The 22,433-nt window shown below is 47.8% G+C and overlaps 1 protein-coding gene across 4 annotated transcripts in view; it reads left to right on the top strand.

Annotated features, from left to right (window-relative positions):
• Snx29 (sorting nexin 29) overlaps nucleotides 1-22,433 on the top strand; it is a 401,413-nt gene that overhangs the window by 343,726 nt on the left and 35,254 nt on the right. For all 4 annotated transcript variants that reach the window (XM_057775566.1, XM_057775567.1, XM_057775568.1 and 1 more), the window contains one exon: nucleotides 9,203-9,343. In XM_057775566.1, the coding sequence (XP_057631549.1) occupies nucleotides 9,203-9,343 (141 nt within the window). The remainder of the gene's footprint in view (nucleotides 1-9,202; nucleotides 9,344-22,433) is intronic.

Here is a 22,433-nt window from a genome sequence, read left to right as displayed (position 1 = left end):
AGAGAAAATCACTGAGCTTTGGAGAACTTTTTATGCAAAATGTCTGGTACATTTTGAAGGCGATCATTGTCCATGACACGTGAACAGAAATGAGAGTCAGACTTGCGTTTTCTAAGAGAAACGAGACCTGTGTTTTTCTGGGCTTGTCATGCTCTGGGCCGGGTAGTGCAGCTGTGTCATCCCATATACTTGGGAATGGGGGTACGGAGGTGTAGTGGGGAGCTGCGGGCCTCTTCCCACAGCCCGGCTCATGGCTGCCTGGCTAGCTTATGCCCCAAAATAATGACACACAAACTGTATTCTTTTAAACACTGCTTGGCCCATTAGCTCTAGCCCTTACTGGCTAATTCTCATATCCCGATCAACCCATCTCTAATAATCTGTGTAGCATCAGTTTTACCAGGAAAGATTCAGCATGTCTGACCTGGCGGCTTGCTTCATCGTTTCTGGCCCTGAGAGGAGCTGCCCTGCATCTGAGCTCACTTCCTCTTCCTCCCAGCATTCTATTCTGTTTACTCCACCCACCTAAAGGCTGGCCAATCAAATGGGCCAAGGCAGTTTCTTTATTAGCCAATGACCTTCCTCCATCACGGAGGCAGGAGGATTACAAATTTAAGGCCAACCTGAACTATAGAGTAAGTTCAAGGCCAGCCTGGGCAACTTAGTGAGATCTAAAAATAAGAAATGACAATGATGGCTGGGGTGTGGCACATTGGTTACTGCTGGCTTAGCATGTATGAGGCTCTAATTCAATCCCTAGGAAAGGAGGGAAGGAGAGAGGGAGGGAAGGAGGAAGGGAGGAGGAAAAGAGGAAGGAAGGAAGGAAGGAAGGAAGGAAGGAAGGAAGGAAGGAAGGACAGAAGGACGGAAGGAAGAAGGGCGAATGAAAGACACTATGCATAAGGAAACCTTTGCTTCTAGGATCAGGACTTGGTATGGTGCAGAAGTAGAGTGGAGAGGGAGGAGCTTTGAGTGCTCAGCAAGCAGAGGCTGCCTGACGTTTTGCTTGCAAACCTACAGTTTATATTTGTGAGTCCTTACTGCATGTGGGCCAGCGTCTCTCTGCAGTCTGCTCCTTGTCAAGGTTTACGGCAGTCATTAAGTATCTCCTATGAGGTTCCTTCCTGAGATAGCTCTCTAGATGGGGACTCGGGGTGTGTTTGTGACAGGGCTGTATGAATGCCTTGCTGGCCTGCAGCCAGCGCAGAGGGCGCTCAGCTCAGGCTGAGTCAAAGCCCAGTGTGCATTCAGGGTTTATTTTAGTGCTTGCTAACCCACCCAGGGGGTCAGGTTCTGACCTCTGCCATTGCTGTTGAGCTTTCTGTAAGCAGAGGGCACTTGGAACTGCCCCATCCTCAGCCACCCTTTCTGTTTGTGTTCCCTCGTCTGCCTAGCATTTGACAATTAATTAGGCATGGTAATTACCTGCTTTAATTTCGTGATTGCACATCCTATAATTACCCCTAATTCTGTAATAGGGAAGTTCATGTACACAAAGGCAATGGATGATGGAGGTGACAGGGCTTGCCATATCTGCAGCTGCCACTGCTCCCTGTGCCTGCTAGACATGGCGTCTCAGGACCACCAGGGAGACTGGCCTGCACCCCTGCTGCAGGTGAAGGAGCTGAGTCTGAGTGAGGTACTGTACTGTCCTTAGGGTTGCAGTGTGTGTCTTGGCGGGCAGCTAGGCTAGGGGCCCAGGCTTTCTCTGTGCACAGTCCTGTGCCCTGTCCCTCTGCCAACCTGCCAACCAGCCTGATGTCCCATGTGTTTGGGGCTAAAGAGGCTTGTATTGTGCTCGGCAGGCTTTTGACCTGGAGCTTCACCTGCCAAAGCAAACTTGCAGATCTCTATTCTATTTCCCTGCCTCCCCTCTCCCCCAAACTGTGCATGTGACCAGTTGCACATTGGAACAGCACTTGACAGATGTGTTGATACAGGTATTGGACATTGTCCTCACGTCAGCCAGTTCTTCCCACATCACTTTCGTTTACCAAATGGAAGAGATAATCTAACTTACAAGAGGTGGCACTAGGGTTCAGGTCCAACTTCTGGCCTCCCCTTCGTGGCTGGACCAGTTGCACCTCAGGTGTGCATGGGCACCTACCACAGTACCTTGGGCACAGCCCCAGTCCTGCCCAGTCTGGATATGGATTAGACAAATAGGTCCTTGAGTAGACTGGAAATTCACTGTCCAAAGGACAGGAAGAAGGCATGACTTACTGACACATCATGCAGACCCTGTCATCCCGTGGATTTTTCCTGTGTCTGCCATGTGTAACTGTTACTCAGTGGAGATTCAGGGCACTTTAACACTGTCTTTTGTGCCCAAGTTAGAAACCATTCTTCTCCCCTAGCTCATGAAAATATTGGCCATGTTTTTGTTCTTTTGTTTTGATTTTGTAGTAGCATAATAGTTTTGCCTCACACATTTAGGTCTGTGCTCCTAAAAGAGATAGGACAGAACAGGAGCACCGGATTGAAAATACCCTAAATGCCCACCCCTGCAGAGCAAAAGTGCTGGTAGCATGTTACTGCAGTGGAATGCCATGCAGCCATGTCAGGGCACTAGTGAGAGGGCATATAGCAACATGGATGCATCTCACAAACGTTTTCCAAGTGTGAACCATACTTGGTGGATTAGACAAGCATGACTCCATTTGTATGAAGTTCAAGAAAGAAGAGAAAGTACAGGGGAGCATGTACTCCATCACAGAAGAGATACAGGGGAGAGTGTGCTCCATCACAGAAGAGGTACATGGGAGAGTGTACTCCATCTCAGAAGACGTACGTGGGAGAGTGTACTCCATCACAGAAGAGGTACAGGGGAGAGTGTACTCCATCTCAGAAGAGGTACGTGGGAGAGTGTACTCCATCACAGAAGAGGTACAGGGGAGAGTATACTCCATCACAGAAGAGGTACAGGAGAGAGTGTACTCCATCACAGAAGAGGTACAGGAGAGAGTGTACTCCATCACAGAAGAGGTACAGGAGAGAGTGTACTCCATCACAGAAGAGGTACAGGGGAGAGTATACTCCATCACAGAAGAGGTACAGGAGAGTGTACTCCATCTCAGAAGACGTACAGGGAAGCATGTACTCCATCACAGAAGAGTGCTGCTGACAAGTTAGTAGTAAATGGTGTCCAGATAAACTGGAGTACATGTGTGTCAGTGATGTGTCCTCAGCCGGCTCATACATAGCTCCTGCCAAGCTTGTGAGGAGTGTCCCTTTTGATCTCCATACTGACTGTAACAGTTTATACTCACTAGAAGTGTGGAAGGCTCCTTCCTGCCCGCATCTCTGCCAGTGTTTATTATGTGTTCTCTTGGTGACAGCCACAGATGCTTGTAATCCACCGTTGGACTGAGCCTAAGCCCCCAGCCCCAAGCCCCAAGCCCCCAACTTCGCTTTGCTTCCTTGTTTCACATAGGCCTTACCAGGGTAAGTTCTGTAGTGAAAGGATCTCAGGATCTGCACTTTGAAGTTGGACCTTTTTGTCAGGACTGCTGCCTCCCCGTAATGACACAGAGACTTATTATTAATTATAGAAGCTCAGCCATAGCTCATGCTTTATTACTAACTAGTACTTATAACTTAAATTAACCCATTTCTATTAATCTATGTATTGCCCTCTGTCTTGTGGCTTTACCTGTCCTCCAGCATGTCTGTGTCTTCTGGTGACCCCGCCTTCTTCCCAGTGTCCTCTGTGTCAGTCTGTCCTGCCTATACCTCCTACCTAGCTAATTAATGGCTGTTTAGCTTTTATTAAGAGGGCACCATGGCAAAGACACATTTTCACATTGTACAGAAAGATTATTTCACAACATTCCCCCCCTTTTTGTCTGAATAAAAAGGAAAGGGTTTAACCCTCACACATTAAAGCTATATATAGTAACAATTATCAGATAAAAATTACACACACAATATCCAGTCCATTTTTATTTTGCAATTTTGGAGAAAATCCTCCATTCATCCTATCTTGATGAGTCCAAAGTTCTGTACCTAATTTACCTTCTATCATAACTATAACTATCTAGTCTTCAACTCCATCATAGACCTCAGAAGGATATAATATTACCAAGTAAACAGGAAGTGCAGGGCAAACCACTTCCAAACCTATAGAAATAACAGACGTCTGGCTGCCCAAAGTTCCTCTGCAATATTGGGGTATCCATCTTTGACATACAAGTCTAGAATATCTGGTAGACTTTTCTATGAAGCAAGAATTTTGAAGGACAGTCCTGCCTTTTCTAAGCAAAGCTCAACAGTCTCTTTCCTTTGTGTTCTGCTTCTCCAGTTTGTACAACATATTGTCGTCAGCAAGGCAAGGGAAGTTTCTTTGCACAAATGGCTAGCTAGCTTTTCCCACAAAGGAAGCAAACTCCATATGGAGGTTCTTCGATGCTTGTCATCCTTTTTTGAAGTAAATTGGTGTTGCTAGGAGCAGACCATGTTTCACTGTCACAAAAAGCCTTATTAAAACATTTTAAATGCCATATTCTATAGGTCTTTGAGGCATTTGAAGACTATATATTTAAAATATGTCTCTGGCCTTGAAAATATATATAACATGACTTCAAGTTTAATTGATATAGATGACTGTTAACCTGTATTTTTTATTCTAAATAGCTTTTAAGGACTAAAACTTTACATTACATTTTTAAATAAGTTGCATAGGTATAATACCTTAAACAAGAATTAGAACCATATAATAGAGTATACCCTTAAATTTATCAATATACAAAAATCCAAACCAGTGTAAAATTTTTGGGAATAGTGGTTGTTCAAAAATAGACTCAACAGTTCACCCTTTTACCCCATCATTTCTATACCATATCCCCCCTTTTCCCTTCAGAAAGAGATCTTCAAATCTAATCTCCTTTGTTTAGCTTTCTCCCTGAACATAACAATTTGTAACCACTCCTCCTAAATGGTGACAAATATCTATAACCCCACCTCTTGGGAATGTGAACATTGTTTCTTCAGACTGCTTCCTGTTGACAGCATCTTTATGGGACCTGAGAAGATTGAGATAATGATCAAATCCTGGAAAAACTAATCATAGCATTTGTTGTTCAGTCTCTGTGCAATGGGGAAGCACAAGGCTTATTTGTGGTCCTGGCTAGAGTAGTCTGTGGGGATGGACCATCTCAGCCAGCAGCCTTGAAGCTGTTCTGAATGCCAAACTCTGGGGAAACTGCAACAGAGGCTCTCTGAGATACTGGATCACCTTGGCTACCCATTTTCCTTGGTATCTCATTCCCTTGCTCTGAAAACACATAAACTTCTAAAAGTAACATGCATATCTGCATTAACACAAGTATGGACTCTGCACTGTAACAAGCCAAACAAAGATGATTTTTTGTTTTATGTTTGAGCAGGTAAAGTATATATCACCTGCCTTGTGGTTTTTTTAAAATTTATTTATTAAAGATTTCTGCCTCCTCCCCGCCACCACCTCCCATTTCCCTCCCCCTCCCCCAATCAAGTCCCCCTCCCTCATCAGCCTGAAGAGCAGTCAGGGTTCCCTGCCCTTTGGGAAGTCCAAGGACCTCCCACCTCCTTCCAGGTCTAGTAAGGGGAGCATCCAAACTGCCTAGGCTCCCACAAAGCCAGTACGTGCAGTAGGATCAAAACCCAGTGCCATTGTTCTTGACTTCTCAGCAGTTCTGAAAAAAAAATGCCTTGTGGTTTTTTAATGTTTATTTCTTTATATCTGTAGCCAGGATTTTCAGGGGGTCTTCCTTGATCAAATCTGATCTCTATCAACTTTGGATGAATCCACAGCCTTTCATTTCTTGTGGAAACAAAAGCATAACCTCTTCCCCAATGTAACATATTTTTTGACTTCCATTTTGAAGTGAAAACTTTAAAAAAATATATATGTGGGGTAATTTAATCTGGTTCTTCCCCAATGTAACATTTTTGACTTCCATTTTGAAGTGAAAACATTTAAAATATATATAGGGTGGTTTAATCTGGCATGTTTTCATAAATCCAATGTTTCTCAGCCGCTATTGTTGCTCATCAGCAATCAAAAAGTTTGAAGTCAATATAATACCATACTTGATCTATACTCTGTCTCTTTTCCATCTTATATGGCTTATCCTTTTTATATTATTTTATTTTTTCTTTAAAGACTTTATCTTATTATTTTAAATTACTTTTTCTATGTCTGCCTATATCCATTTTCTTTTTTTTTAAGTCCACACATTTTTTGTAAGCACACTATAACCTGTTTAGAGGTTTTTTTTTCTGTTGGATCTGCTTTACTGTGCATCTGTAGCCATTTTTGTCTGCAGGAGCAAAACCTAAAACTGCCATACAGTTTAGCTGATGGTAGTTGGTGGCTTAAGCCTGCAGGCTGTGCCTGGGAGACACGTCTCTGTACCAAGGCCTGCATGAGAGACTGCAGGACCAGGAAGCTACATTTGGCTCCATTTTAGTATGCTTGGAACCTTTTTTTTTTTTAAAGCTTTTTCATGTCTTATGTGGAAATATTTGCCCCCACATTGGACACCATTTTGTAGCAAGTCTTTCTCTGTCCAGCCAACCCACTCCCAAGTCATGACATGGAGACTTCTTATTAATTATGAAAGCTCAGCCACTAGCTTAGGCTTGTCCTAGCGAGCTCTCAGAACTTAGATTAACCAGTATATATTAATCTGTATCCTGTCATCTGACTTGTGGCTGTTACCTCTCTTCCTGCATGCACATCCTGCTTCTTCTGCATCTGCTGTGACTCTGCCTTTCTTCTTTCCAGCATCCTCTGTGCCTGGAAATCCCACTTAGCTATTGGCTATTCAGCTCTTTCTAAAACCAACCAGAGTGACACATCTTCACAGTGTACAAAACAATTGTTCCACAAAATCATTTTCTTTTTAGGCAGATGACAGTGACCTTAGTGCTGACCCTAGCAGCACCCACTGATTTTATTTCCTTCTGCTGGGTCAAGAGATACATGGTTTTATCCATTGTTTAAAAGGGAGATTGATTGTATGGCTTTTCATTCCCTCCAAGGAGTTACCATCTTCATGGTTCAAGATGAGGAAAGTGGGCCAGTCAGACTTATATGGGAGGGGAGGAGCCCTTTAAAATAAGCAAATGAATGAATGAATGACCCTAACAGTTTTCATTATATGCATGCTTAGTCCTATGGTGTAGAATTCATGAGCAAATCATCTGTACCTCAAGTTTCCCAGGTTTGAATGCTGAACAGGTTGTTAGGGATCAGCTGTTATTAATATGGAGGATTTTTATTCCATCATATTAGATCCTTAGGTCTGAGGGTGAAGTGTGAGAAGATGAAATCGGGCTTTTCTGGCAAGGAGAACACTTGGAGGTCATGTTGAATGCCACACTGCTGGTCTGGGGTCCCAGAGGCCCCTGTGAGCCCCAGTCATAGCCACAGAGCATTGAGGCAGAAAACATGGGGCACTGGAGAGAAGACAGCTCTGGGCTCACATTCTTCATTTTCCCATTTCCCCTGGCAAGTGACTTTGCCTCTCTGAGTCCATGTCTTTATCTCAAGAGGATACATTCCCACCATATGCCTTTCAACAAGAGGAAGATGTATGTACCTGGTGTAACACCAGCCTATGACAGGTGCACAGTGCTGAAGGTCTTGTGTTTGGTTGGAATTTGTCATTTCTGTTCAACTTTGGGTCTCCCACTCCCTGAGTTCAGAGGCTCATTTCAGAGCTGAGAGCTCCATCTACATCTCTGTGAGGTGCTGAGGTGAGCTATCATGGGTGACCCATGGAGCCTTGACACTCTTCTTGTTCCCCTGGTTATCAGTGGCCTCTGGGTATAGCAACAGTGGCCACCAGAAATGCACTCTGGATACCAGCAAAGGCAGGAACCCCAGAGCCTGCTCTGCCCTGTGACTCTCAGCTATAGCTTTATCTCATCCCCTGCTCCTGGAGACTGTTCCGGACTTGGCCTGGCAGCTTGCAGGCAGCACGAGAGACAAAGGCATCATGTTTTGCTGTTGCCTTTGCTCCTGAAGATGGATTAGTAAAAGCCTAAGAGGAAGCTTAGGCTTAGGGCTTGGCTTCAGACTTAAAGAATGTACGGATGCACACTGGGGCTGCAGCTCATGTCTGAGGTCTGCACTAGAGACAGATCGGAGAGTCCTGGGCAGAAACACGGGGCCTATAGAACTGGGTGTGGCTGCCTGCAGGGGAGAGAAGGACAATAGCTGAGCATCCTTATAGCAGGATAGTAAGCATGCTCTTGCTTCCGCTGAGTAAAAAGAGTTGGCTTCTAAACATATATTATGAAAAATGCAGTCAGACCGTGAGTCTCACAGTAGAGGCATTTGTTGCCACTGGTCTGTAAATAGGTGTTGAAGATGTAGGGACCCTTGCTTTATGTGATGAAGTACAATAGTCATTGTGCAGAGACTTTGCCCTCTCAATGATTCTTAGGTTTTAAAACACTTCATCTTGGAGCAGTAGCACACACCTTTAACACTAGCACTCAGCAGACAGAGCAGTGGGATCTTTGTGAGGTTGACTTTGGCCTGGTCTACACAGTGAGTTCCAGGCCAACCAGGTATGCATGGGGAAACTTTTCTCAAAAAAATAAAATGAGCCTCCCATTTCTCATATTTCCTTACCGACTGGCTGTGCTGTGCCCTAGCAGCATCTTGAGTGTTCTTTGACAGTGTCCCAAACATGGCTGAGATAAAGCTATGTCACTGCATGTGCTTAAGCCACCTGGGTGTGGCCTTGTGTTCTGCTGGGCCCCTCAGCAGTCTAAAAGATTTTGACCTCACTTCCCTTTGTCTTAAATGAGCTCCCCTACTATGTGCTGACCTACTATGTGGTGGTCAGCATGACCCCAGCATGCAGAATTTGTGTCCATGGGGCAGCTTGTAAGCCACATATGTGACCAGGGAGATGTATCCATGCTGTCACTCAAGGGCAGCTCACGTGTGAACAGGGAGCTGTATCCCTGCCGTCCCTCAGCCTGGTGGGGACATGCTGTGCATTTGGGATCTCCTGCCACATGCCGCACTGCCTTGTTCTGGTGTCCACTGGTGCCGTCAGTACCACCATTTTGTGCCAGGTACTTGGTGTCCAGTGGTATGAGGCAAATGTGGCTCCTGTGTGGACAGAGTGATGCAGCACCCACCTTTGTGAGGACGACCTTAGGAGCTCGGACTCAGCCTGTCTCCCTTCTCCCTCACTGGCAGATCTACATCCGGATAAAGGACGATGAGTGGAACGTGTACCGGCGGTACACCGAGTTCCGGGCATTGCATCACCAGCTGCAGAGCATGTTCCCGCAAGTGAGGGCCTACAGCTTCCCGCCCAAAAAGGCCATCGGAAACAAGGTATGCATCCAGGGGCCACGTCACTGCTGCACTTTGGTCTGTCCTCAAAGACTGCACCCACCACATAAAACCTGCAATGTTAGACAAAACTGGAGAAAGTAGCCACCTAAGGGAAGGGCAGTCTTCCTGTGGGCGGGTCTCCTTTATTTCATCATGATACCTAACTGTGCAGCGCCAGAGAGCCAGTGTGCTGGGCACAGTGGGCTGTGCCCTTCCAGTAGGAACACTCAGCATCGCCTGTGCTGTATGAATGCATCAGAGACAATGCAAACACAGGCAGGTGCACCTGTGGCCTTTAAATGCTGTTCTTAAAAACAGACCAGTAAGAGGGCCTAGGGGTAAATGAACAATCCTGTGATGCTGAGTTTAGTTCCTGGAACCCATGTTAAGGGACAAGGAGGTCGCCTGGCTTCCATAATGTGTGTTCACACGTGAGCACATGTGCATATGTACACACACACACACATACACACACAGAGAGAGAGAGAGAGAGAGAGAGAGAGAGAGAGAGAGAGAGAGAGAGAATTTACAAAACTAAAACAGTTTTGGGGTATCTGGAGAGCTGGCTCAGTCACAACAGTGCTTGCCATACAAGCCTGAGGACCCAAGTTCAACTGCCCAGCAAGCACCTACTTAGAAATGTGACACATGCCTGTAATGTCACACATACTTGTAATCCCATGCTATAGAGATAGCTCACTGACCACCCAGCCTAGCTCATTGGCTAGCTCCTGCTCAGTGACAGACCCTGTCTCAAAAATCAAGGTAGACTCTACATACACATGCACAGGCGTGCACACAACTACACACAGATGTTCAGACATGCACACACAGAGATTAATTTGGCATCTGAGTTGGTTATACTTGCTGACTGCTGTTCTGATCCAATATTTTCCCTGGTTGCAGTCACTGCTGTCATGATACTCATTTATGTGTGTGATGGTGGACTAGACTTTCTTAGCGAGGTCTCTTGTGTTATGTCTACTTCTGTTATGAAGGCAGGATGGCCTCTATTGGAAACATGTCATTAATCACCATGCAAAGAACTGGGTGAGACTGAAGAAGGCAGACTCAGTGTGCTCAGTCAACTGTCCCAGCAGTTGACCTCATCCATAGCCTCCTGTTAGTGAGTGGAGACATTTCTACTATCTTGTCTGTGCCTCAGGCTGCTGAGGGAGCCTGAAAAACACTGTGCTCCCAGCGCATCACCAGGTCTCTTATCTTGACCTGGTGTCACTCACCTGTAGTGACATCACTAACTCCATGGACGATTCCAGGGCATAGCCATCTGGACCCATTCAGAATCAAGTGGGAAGGAGGCACTTGCACAGCTACAGAATACTAAACATCTAGGTAGATGTGGGCAGTGCAGGACCCTCGAGCACCTGAAGGGATGGCATTGACAAGGACCCTCTGTAAGGCTGGTTCTCAGCATGGGTGGCCAAGCAGGACCCTGTATTCTCAGCTCGTGGTTCCCATTAGAGACAGGAGCCTTGCTACTCTGGCCCTTCATCTCGTACATCTTCTCTAATTTAGACCCCTCCTCCTCTTGTGATGCCAGTGGACCATCCAGACCCGCAGTCGTCTCCCAACTCAAGGTCCCTAATTTGATTACATCTGCCAAGGCCATTTGCGTGTAAAGTTCTAGGAACTAGCTCAACCCACCACACTCTTATATCACTAAGAGCGTTCTCTGAAGCTGAATCCACCCCTTCTCCACCTCCTGCTTCTCCCTTCCCTATTTCAGAAGCCTCCATGAGGAATGTCCACCAAGAGCACCAATCCCGTGAAACAAGCTCACCAACTGAGGCTCAGGACTGAGGACTAGGGCTTCTGGAATTGAGTAGTTGTGTTAGTTAGGGTTTCTATCACTGTGAAGAGACACCATGACCATGGCAATTCCTATAAAGGAAAACATTTAATTGAGACTGACTCACAGTTCAGAGATTTAGTCAATTATTGATATGGTGGGAAGCATGGCGGTGTGCAGGCAGCCGTGGTGCTGAAGAAGGAGCTGAGAGTTCTACATCTTGATTCGCAGGCAGCAGAAGGAGACTGTGAGCCACACTGAGTATAGCTTGAGCATGTGAGACCTCAAAGCCCACCTCCACAGTGACACGCTTCCTGTAACAAGGCCACACCTCCTAGTCGTACCACTCTCTATGGGCCATGCATTCAAACACATGAGTCTATGGGAGCCGTTCCTATTCACACCACCACAATCGTTTAGAAAGCTTACTGGCAATCCTGGGTCTGTCCTGTGTACAACAGAGACTGGGAGTAGGTTTCGTCTTTGCGGTCACCTTCATACAGGAGAAGCCCCCATCTGTAGCGGGTCACCCATGATCTCTGTATGCAGGAGAAGCCCCACGCCTTCCAGTATAGTGGGCCTTTCCCTCTCACACCCATGTCTATAGAGCAGACTTTCTCTTTCTTATTTGTACATAAGTGAACATGACCCAGTGACCAGCTAGGTGGTGACCAGATAGATGTCAATACACAAGGACCTGACTGCCACCAGCCACAGCTCATCCCCGACATCCTCCGTGTCATTCTTGATGACTGGTTGGACGGTGATCTTGACCTCACATGAGGTTGAGGCTTACACACTTTCCCTTTAGTCCACTTTGACTGGAGAACTTGGACTATTTGGGCAATTCCTTCAATTTCCAAGAGAGGGACTGGATCAGGTTGTAGACTGCCAGGGCCTTCACTGAACCCAGTTAGAGGCCAAACTTATGCAGACTCCTGTGGACCCAGTACCTTAGAATATGCTTTGGTGTCCTGATTGCAAGATTTCTAGATAGCATGAATATAAATTGTCCAGAAAAGTCACCATGTTGGGATCTTTTCTTTGATGGGTGTATTTCAAAGGTAGCTCACTCATGAGTTTGGACCATGAAGAAAAATCCATACATGACATCTTTGGGGTGACTGAGTCATGGACACACAATCACTGTGAGCCTTGGCTGTTAACTGACTCACTCCCAAGTTGCCTGGTGTGAGCAGCCTTCAGGGACTAGGCCACACAGTCTCTTTTATGTGCCACATGAACGTCTGTGTACCTTCCCATGCGGTGCCGTCACAGGAACTTCTCAAACTGAATTCTAGCAGCAGAAAACTTGCTGGTCAGCTTGAGGCAGCTCTTCTTCCCCCTCCTGCTGGGTGGGTTTTTCAGGATGTGCAAGAGGCCAGGCAAACTAGGCCATGTGTGTGGCTACCAACTACAGGATGCCTCTGCAGAGTCTCGGCTTGGACAGAGACTCAGTGCTGATTCTGTCTGTTCCAGTTCAGTGAGCAGATGGGAACCAAGAACCACAGGCCCTTCTGAGTGCTCACTTGGCTCTGAGGCAAAGTACATTCCTTTCAACTTTCCGTCAGATGCTCCTTAAAGACACATGGGAAGACAGTGGCGCTGCACCGGATATGCTCTTCTGCTGCTCGCCCCATGCAGTTCCTGGTCCCTCCCAAGAGGGACGTGTGAAAACATGTGAAAACGTGAGGCTATTGTAGCTTATGTCCCAGATTCTGGGATGTTGTGTTCGGTACAGGGAAACTAAGTGACCTAGTGGGCTCTGTCATCTAGGTGTTGGCAGACTTCCAGGAAGAATGTCACTCGTCCCTTCACACCAGGGCACTGTGTTTGGGGCAGTGAGTAAGGGAGAGGAGTTGGCTGCAGGAGGCCAGTGCTGGAGGAGCCAACAGAACCTTCTGGTGACAGCTTTGTTAAGGAACCAGTGGAAGCCATTGGGGGACTCATCCACCCTGCATCAGACTGCTGTAGCCTACACAGCAAAGGACCATGGGAGGACTAAGAGTGAGAGGCCAGCTGAGACTACGCAGTGCAATCTTGTCTCTGGGAAACAGAGTACAGCAAAAGAGAAAGCTTCATAATCTTCCAAAGTAGTGAAGAATCTTTAAGAAATAGCCATAATATCAGTGCAGTAGTTTTTCTGCTGTGGGCTTCAGACCAGACTCCCTCACCCTGCCCATACAGGCTTCTGGAGGTATCTGTACCCCTTGACATGTGTTCCCACCCCATATTTAGAGTCTCTTCTCTGCCCATTCTTATGTGGCCACACCTTTCAAGCAAAACAAGGAGACAGTTTCCACTTTGCCTGAGGAAGTGTGGTATTCCCCTGTCAGCAGGGCCCTTCATGTCATGTCACCTACTCACAGGTCGTGGGCATTGGCCACGGTTAAGTTTTACATGAGGGGTCCTCCTGCCTGCTCCATACCTGGCCTGTGGTAGAGGTGTTACTGGTATCTCTCTTTACAGATGGGGAAGCAGAGGCACAGGGAGGTGAAGTGATCTGACCGAGGTCATCTGGCTTCCCAGTGTCAAGGCTGACGTCTGGCCCCGAAGACAGTCTGTGGCGTCCTAGTCTTCAGTGTCTGTGTGCAAAGGCACAGCATGTCACTTAAGCCTGGGGGGTGGGTGAGTGGGGTGAGTGGGTCCCGCCCAGCTGGTGACTTATGTGTTGGCTCTGTGTGAAATCAGGCAGCCTTTCCCATGCTCCTGGTACCTCATTCCCACACGGGGGCCATCTGTGGAGCTGATGTACCTTCCTCACAGCCCATCCTTGGGCCTGTGCAAACCTCCTGGAGATCAGAAGCACGTGAGAGACAAACACTGTTCATTCATCCCTTTATGCATGTACCATGCTAGAGAGCCCAAGAGTTAAGGAAGGGAGTGGAAGAGAGAAATGGGAATGGAGACGGTGGGGTGAGGGGAGAGGAGAAAAGGGAAGGAAGTCAGGGGATGTGTCCTTTGCTCTCCTAGATGTGCAGCCTTGGGCAAGTTACTTGACCTCTCTGTGCCTGTCCCCTCCAATACCAGAAACAGTCATAACACTCTAGTGTTGCTTTTTGTGATGCTCAATGGTGGTGACATTTATGAACATTTGGTAGCACTGTGTCCGGTTCCAGCTCTTAAAAACTAAAGAGTGCCTCAGCACCCCAAGCCCTGGTATTTCATGCCAAGCTTGCCACACACAACTATGGCTTTCTATTACTTTTCTCATTGTGTACATCCTGTGAAGCCCTATGTGAAATGCATATAGGCCTGGAAACTGGAGCTCAGGGGCAGTGAGCATCCTAAGGCCCAGCAGCACATAAGTGACAGAAGCAGGAATGGGGTGATTCTGTTCCCAAATCTCTACACCAACCCTGTCTTCGCCCTATACTGGTCTCTGGAGCTGTGACCCTCAGGTATCTGTGTGGACCTGCAGTACCCAGGGATTCCCCCTTGTCATACAGTCTCAAAGGTGATGGACAAAGCCCCTGCTTTGTTGAGAGATGTGGTGGTGACCCCCCAACTTCTAAGATGGCTAGTTTTCCAAAGAGAAATTGGGGGGTAAAAGGAGCTGTGCCCATACAAAGCCTGAGACAGAACCTCTGCTCTTTTGCCCCGTGCCCTGCAGACAGGCCTGGTGCTTCATGTACTGAGCAGGAGTAGAGAGGAGCACCGGGTTCTCTCGAGTCAGTAAGTGGCACGGAAAGGACTTTCCAGTACAGAGTCATTTTGCCCAGAGATACGTCTCAGGACAGCTGATACACTGTCATGAGCTCAGCCTCAGGGAGACTTCAGTATCAAATCCACTAATGTCTTTGCTATCGTTTAGAAAGAACTGGAGGTGTGGGTGCCACTGCATCCCATGTCTGCCGCCTGTGTCACGGGGAGAGGTTGAACTCAGGGTCAAATATGTCTGTCTCATATTCTGGCCTGTGACACCTTCTCTGATCTTATGGTTTTTTTTCACGATCTGGATACCAGCTACCTGATGTTCTCTCTGTCCGGTGATACCATGGACAGCAGAAGCTGGCTTTGGTAGGGAAAGAGAGCACAGAGCGCGAACCTGTGACAAATCCCATTTTTGGCAGCCATTTTGTTCATTAATTTCCTTTCTCCAGTTTCCTTTCATTTGATTGACAGGCGCAGGTATAGATGCACAGATTGTATTTATTGAAAGAGGTGGTTGATTCCCATGTGTACCATCTGACCTGCCCACTCTCTTCTGGACACTGGGAAGCTAATGTTAGTAGATGTTCAGCATCTTCAGCAGGTATGATGCTCACACATGTAGTCCCAGCAGTCTGGGGGCTGAGTCTGGAGGAGCCTGACTGGAAGTCAGTCTTAGCTACATAGCAAGCTCCAGGCCAGCCTGGGTTATATAACCAAACCAGTTATGTCTGATGACAAGAAGGAGCTATGCGATACTTGGGGACAGCCTTCCCAAGTAGTCAGCTGCAACTGGCTGTCTCCCCACTCCCGGCTGAGCTGGAGAGCCTTGTTTTTATGCCAAGCCCACTGCTTCTCTAATCGACGTGAATTACAAGCCACTTGACTCTGCCTAGCATCTGATCTTGTCCACAAAGTTTCTGGGGCTGTTAGATTGCTTGTATATCATTATTTATCTCCCCTCCAGCTCGAAAGGCCTTCAGAATATGCTTAACCTGTGTTCCATCCGCTGGTTGTGTGTGTGTGTGTTTGGACAGCTGATTAAAATGGCACCAGAGGAGAGTCCTTCTCGGCTCTTATTCTCTTCTTGAGTAATTGAGAATAATTGCCACCTTCCCCTCCAGTGTTCCCACTCATATGGAGGGCTGGGTATCACAGTCTTTCGCATGCTGGGAAAGAAGTATGTGCATTTCCAGTGTCTCTGATCCCTGGCGTTCTAGTTATTTTCACTGGCCCCAGTTTCCTGGGCTGCTCACTAGCTATTTTTCTCTGTAGCCAAGGACTTCTTCAGAAACCATGAGATGTAGGGGCAGAGTGTGGGCCTCGTTCAGGTCCTTCCCACTGGGGAACACTAACTGTGTAGCCTTGGTCAAGTCACACAACTTCTGTGTCAAGCAGCACATGGTAGCATCTGACAGCTCAGGTTCTTGGGGACAGTCAGTGCAGGCTTCACATACCACACTGGCATAGCGCAAATCCCTGATGCTAGTTTTCAAACTGATCCAAAGGGAAGCCACACTAATTTGGCTTCTGTCGTGGTTTGACTATGACATGCCACCCCCCCCCCCAATAGCCAGGGCTCATGTGTTTGAGCACTTGGTCCCCCAGTTGGTGCTGCCATTTTGGAAGGTTGTAGAACCTTTAGGAAGAGATGTTCACCTGGGGGTGAACTTGATACTTGAGAGTCTGGCCCTGCTTGTGGTGTGACAGTCCAGCTCCTGCTGCCATGCCTTCCCCACTCTTTCCTTTGGGGCGCCAGTGTTGCTGCTATAGGTGATCTACCCCAGGAAGAGGAAAGTCACCCTGCTGAGGAATGGCTGCTCTGTTCCTATGTAGTATAGTCTGGGCTGGAGCTCACTCTGCAGCCTAGGCTGACCTGGAGCTTAGTCTGCAGCCTAGGCTGGCCTGAAATGACCATTGAGCTCCCAGGTCCTGAGTGTGAGGCCACTCCAAGCTCTCTTGCTCTGTTTTAAATTGGGGTGCAGCTTCCAATGTGAAGGTACTACACCCCTGCAAGCAGCACTAGGCCAAGACAGGCCCCAGCACCAGGAACATCTTGCTGACACTCTCTCCACAAGGCACAGTCCTGGTCCTGATTTCTAATGACATAGAAGTTATCTGAGGCCTGAGACCCTCACATGAAGGAATTCTAAACTTGAAACTCTCTTGACTTTTTTCTCCATACCACAGCCCTCAGGCTCCTCTGTGCTGCTGCATGGGGTACCTACTGGTCCCACTTCACTGTGTATAGTACTCCACGCAGTGAAGACACCACAGTTTAACTATCTCTTCTGTCTCTAGAAGCTCTGATGACATTGGCTAATTATAAATCATGTTGTGTTTAATCTTCTACCCGTCTTTTCTGCTTTCTGGGATCTGAACTTGGAGATGGAATTGCTAGTCAAATAGTGTGTAGATCTCCCTTTTTTATTTTTACTTTTTAAAAGAGGATCCCCTCTGTAGCCCTGGCTGGCCTGAGACTTGTGGTTCTTCTGGCCCATGCTGCTCAGCACTGGGATCGCAGGCAGGAGCTACCACACCAGTTAGTGCAGGTTCTTGGAAGAAGAGAAAAGAAAGGAACTCATAGGGTAAGAAATCTGCCCATCGTCCCACCACCTAAATCAACAGCCATGCACATTTGTTCTATCGCCTTCTATGCTCCTAAAAGAAATACTGCAAAATTTTCTGAGAGTCCCCAGAGTACACAGGATAAGCACATATCACCATCCAGATGGAATGAATGCTAATGTTTAGAAATTAAACATCATAAATGCAGCTGAGTTCTCACTGCAGCCTCCATCCCAGAGGGGAGCAGCACTGGTCCACGCCCTTGTGCTTTTGTGGTGGGACTATAAAAGTGTCTTCTTTTATGACTCTTTTATGTCATAAACACTATAAAAGTGTCTTCTTTTATGACTCTGCATAACTGATGTCATTTCTAAAGAAATATTACAGGATTTCGATTTAGTCATTTAAACAGTGCCCTCCTTTTGAGATGTGCCTCACAGTGTTACAGTCCACGCTGCCCTTGAACCCTCTTCCCTGCCTCGGCCTCCTGATTTCTGGGATTATAGGTATGCATCACCGTGCCTGCTTGATTACTGCAGCAGGGGCCTTCTGTACTGCCCACCACCTCATATCTACTTGAGACTCAGTTTCCCTAGGTAGGCCAAGGCATGAGGCTGCTGGCTAATGAGACATTCATGTCTTCATTCCCTTATTGGACTCTTGCCAAGCTGATCCCCACGGTAGCTTCACTTGTTCACCTCCAGTGGGTAGATGTGGATCCTGCCCTCTCAACAGCGCCTGTTTCATTTCTTTTGCCAACACTGGGTCTAGGATGGTATCTTAGTCCAGTTTTGAATCCATCCTCCCCAAATACCCGATGATTGGGTGACATTAGCTGTTCAAACGTCCTTTTCTTTGTAAACCTGTTAGCCCATGATCATTTTTCTGCTGACAAGGCTTTTCTCCTGGAGCTGGGACTTGTGTCTTGCAGGTGACACCCTTTGTCTCCACGGTGCTTTAGTGAGCTCTGTCGTGTCTCCTCGTGCAGGTGGCAGCCTAGACTCTCTGTGTTCACCCCTACGTCCTGTATGCCCCTTAATGTTGTCATGCCTGCTTCTCTGCCTGCCAATCAGTCAGCCTACTTGAGGAGCCCCACCTCTTGGAGGGAGCAGTGACTCCTCAGGAGCCCATGCACCCCCGGAGGCTTGCGTATGTCTCATACAAGTAGAAGCTATATTTGTGTTCTTTGTGTATGCGTGTATGTGTGCAAGCCCGTGGACACGAGGTCAACTTGGGCATCACTGCTCGGGTATTGCCCACCTTGGTCTTTTGGGAAGGGTCCCTCACTGACTGGTTCTCATCAATCAGGTGGACTAACTGGCCAGTGAGGGCCACAAGGATCTGCTTGTTTGCACCCCTAGGGTCATGCATACGTGCTGCCCTGTCCTGGGGTTGACTCAGGTCCTTGTACGCGTGAGGCATTGCTGTCCACAAATCCAAAACCATGGTCTTCAGTGAACATTATTTAAGGAAATACCACCTACTGCATTAGTCAGATCTCTCGAGAGGAGCAGAATGTATCAAATGAATAATGACTGCCTACCAGTGTTCAGTTCACGAAGCTAAATCTGAGCTGGGCTTTAGTACATGCCAGGATCCTGAGGAAGTTGGTTCTCATGCCAGTGAAGGAGTGGACGTGGCTAGCAAGAGTGAGGGCAAGAAGACAGAGAGCAAAACCTTCCTTCTTCCACATAGCAGTGGTTCTCTGTCTGTGGGTTGTAACCATTGGAAAACACATGTTTCCGAAACTCTTAGGAACTGAGACACTACTCAGTAGCTAAACTATAGTTATTAAGTAGCAGTGAAAATAGATTTATGGTTGGGGGTTCCTAAGACCATCGGAAATAGGTGTTTTCTGAAGGTCCTGGCCCACAGGTTAAGTACTGCTGTCGTATAGACTGCTGCCTGTGTGTCTTTCTACCTCCAGATCCAGATTAGAATTGGGTCTTCCCACTTCAAATGATTTAATTAAGGAAAAAAAGTCACTCACAGGTGTGCCCCAACCATTTGAGTTTTTGTTAATTCTGGCTGTCGTCAAGTTTTGCAACCAACAATAATAACTGCACACCACCTTCCAGTCCTCTCCTGGGATGGCTGTAGACACTCTGCATCTTGAGTAGCCAGGGCTTTTTCTGGAGAGCTGTTTCTCTCGACTGGGTCACAGAAGCATTAATTCAGCCCTCAGAACATTCTCGTCATTTAGTTTCCTGGGGCTTCTGCCTTCTGAGAGAAGGTGCACTTCTTTTTTTATAATGAGTTTTGAAGCTTTTTTGAGCCAAGTACCTGATCCTCATAAGCTCCTGAAAATGGAACTCTTTTGAGTCACAAAGGAGCCTTTGATCTCTCTAGTGCTCTCCCCGTGAGCCAGGCAGCCTTCTTCCCAGAGCAGGAGATGAGCAGAACCCTGTTCACATCAGCAGGGCTGTCCCGGTCGCGAACTGTGCACAGGCATTCCTCACAAAGCATAGGCTGTGTCCGTATGCACACTCATTTAGTCTCGTCAGCCTCCTGGTGGCCACCCTCACAGGATAACACCCGTCCCCACTTTACACTTGAGCCCTCGGTGCCCATCTTGCCTCAGGCATTTGCTCCACTCCCCCCACTTCTCTGTCAAGGTTCAGCTTGAGTCCTTCCTGCTTAGAGAAGTCACCCCCTTGAGTTTAGCTTCTTTCACTTCTTCTTTGTCTCTTAGTAGCTTTAGTATGCTTTCACATTTAGTGGTTTGTTTCTGAACACGAGGGTACTTGTCTCCCAGGAGAGACACAGGAATTTCAGCAGGCAGAAGACCGGGTAACCATAGGTGGAGGACGGGGTGACCGCAGGCGGAGGACGGGGTGACCATGGGCGGAGGACGGGGTCACTGCAGACGGAGGACGGGATGACCGTAGGTGGAGGACATGGTGATCGCAGGTGGAGGATGGAGTGACCGTGGGCGGAGGACCGGGTGACTGCAGGCGGAGGACGGGGATGGGGTGACCACAGGCAGAGGATGGGATGACCGCAGGCGGAGGACTGGGTGACCACGGGTGGAGGACGGGGTGATTGCAGGTGGAGGACGGGGATGGGGTGACCACAGGCAGAGGATGGGATGACCGCAGGCGGAGGACTGGGTGACCGCGGGTGGAGGACAGGGTGACCACGGGTGGAGGACGGGGTAACCACAGGCGGAGGATGGGGTGACTGCAGGTGGAGTATGAGGTTCCTGCTAGGTAAAAGATGGGGTTGGCATGCAGAAGACCTAGCAGGGCATGCCAGAATAGCTAGAAAGAGTCCATGAAGGCTGAGAGGGACTTAGGATGCAGGGACAGCCTGTTGAAGTTGGGTTCCTCGGGAAAGTCAAGCCCACATTGGTGATGTTGGTCTCCATGTGAGGTCTAGAACAGTGCTGTGGACAGAACCCCAGCACAGAAGTTGTCAGCTGGTGACCCCAAGGCCACATTCTTCTGAGACCTGCTTTGTGTCTCACAGTGAGGGAAGTGACAAGAATGTCACGGAAACTCATAGTGGCCACTGGGGGAACAGGACTCCTCAGTGACTAAGCAGGACGTCCTCTGCCCTGGGTCTTTCCAGTCGTGAGTCTGTCTGGCCTGCTGCTTTCACAGACTGTGCCCTGTTGTGACAGCTTTTGACTTTTGTCACCGTGGAGGCTCAGGGCAGGCTTCTTGGAAGGAACAATTTCTTTTTCCATCTAAGTTTTGTTTGTTTGTGATTTAGAAACATAATCTCACTGTGCAGCCTGAGGCAACTTAACCAGAATGTATTGGCTTGGGGAAAAGTCTGACTTCAGGAACCACTGGATTGAGGAGATCAGGGCAGTCTCTTTCTTGGGTACTCCATGACTCCTGCTTGTTGTACTGTGTTTTCTTGCTCTGCCTGATTTTCTTGCCAAGTATGATCCTTCTTGGGCAAACATGGCCTTCCTTTCTGGCTTGCTTTCTACCAATGAAACATCTCAAGCAGAAGGCAGTTGCATAGTAGATTCATGATGGGATCCTGTGCCATGCCAGACCCAGCCATGGTAACGAGGATCAGCTAAGTCATGTTCATGAATAAATCCTGCCCAAACCATGGTCCTTTACCCTGTTGCCTGCCACCTCTTCCTTGAGAAGCTACTGTGTCAGCTCAGCCTGTGTACAGCAGGAAACTCACTGCATAAGTGCCATGCCTCCAAAGACGGGGGAGGCACATTTGCACATGGTGCTCACATAGATGGTCTTTAGTTATTTCTGGATGACGTAAAGTGGCTAAGAGCAGTGTCTGAGCTATGTTGAAAGGGTAACCCAGCTGGCTGTGAGTACTGCCAGAAACACACACACACACACACGCGCGCGCGCGCACACACACATGCATACACACACACACACACACACACACACACACACACACCCCCCTTAGCCAGTGATCTATTGCTGTGAAGAGACATCATAACCAAGGCAACTGTTATAAAAGAAAGCATTTAATTGGGGCTGGTTTATAGTTTCAGAAGTTTAGTCAATTTTCATCATGATGGGGAGCATGGTGGCATGCAGGAGACGTAATTCTGTAGAAGGAGCTAAGAGTTCTACGTCTTAACCCACAGGCAGCAGGCAAAGAGTCTGCCCTGAGCCATACACTTCCCAACAAGGCCAAGTGGTGCTCTGCCCTGATGACTAAGCACTCAGTATATGAGCCTGTGGGGCCATTCTTATTGAGACACCACCACACACACCCATGCACACACACATTTCTCACTGCTGTTAACCAGAGTGGCCTTACTGAGCTTTCGGTAAGATAAGAGTAGACATGGAGGTGGCAAGGCTATCTGATGTCATCAGTGAAGTATCTCTTAGGCCTGACCATAAGCCACAGGCATCACAAGTGGCTCTGTACACTGGACAATAAACCCAAACCTCATTTGGGATGGGCAAGTCATTCTTTTGGGAAGCTGTACCCACAAACCTGCTCGGTAGCTTCCTGTTTGATTCCCACCTTCCCTTCCCTGCTTCTGCCGCCTCCTGCAGTGGAGGAAGAGAGCCCAACTTAGAGCACTTGCTGGGGATTCTCATGGAAGGCTTCCCTGGG

This window comes from Chionomys nivalis, chromosome 7 (genome assembly GCF_950005125.1).
Source record: "Chionomys nivalis chromosome 7, mChiNiv1.1, whole genome shotgun sequence".
NCBI lineage: Eukaryota > Metazoa > Chordata > Mammalia > Rodentia > Cricetidae > Chionomys > Chionomys nivalis.
This window is presented reverse-complemented; position numbering and strand designations above follow the sequence as displayed.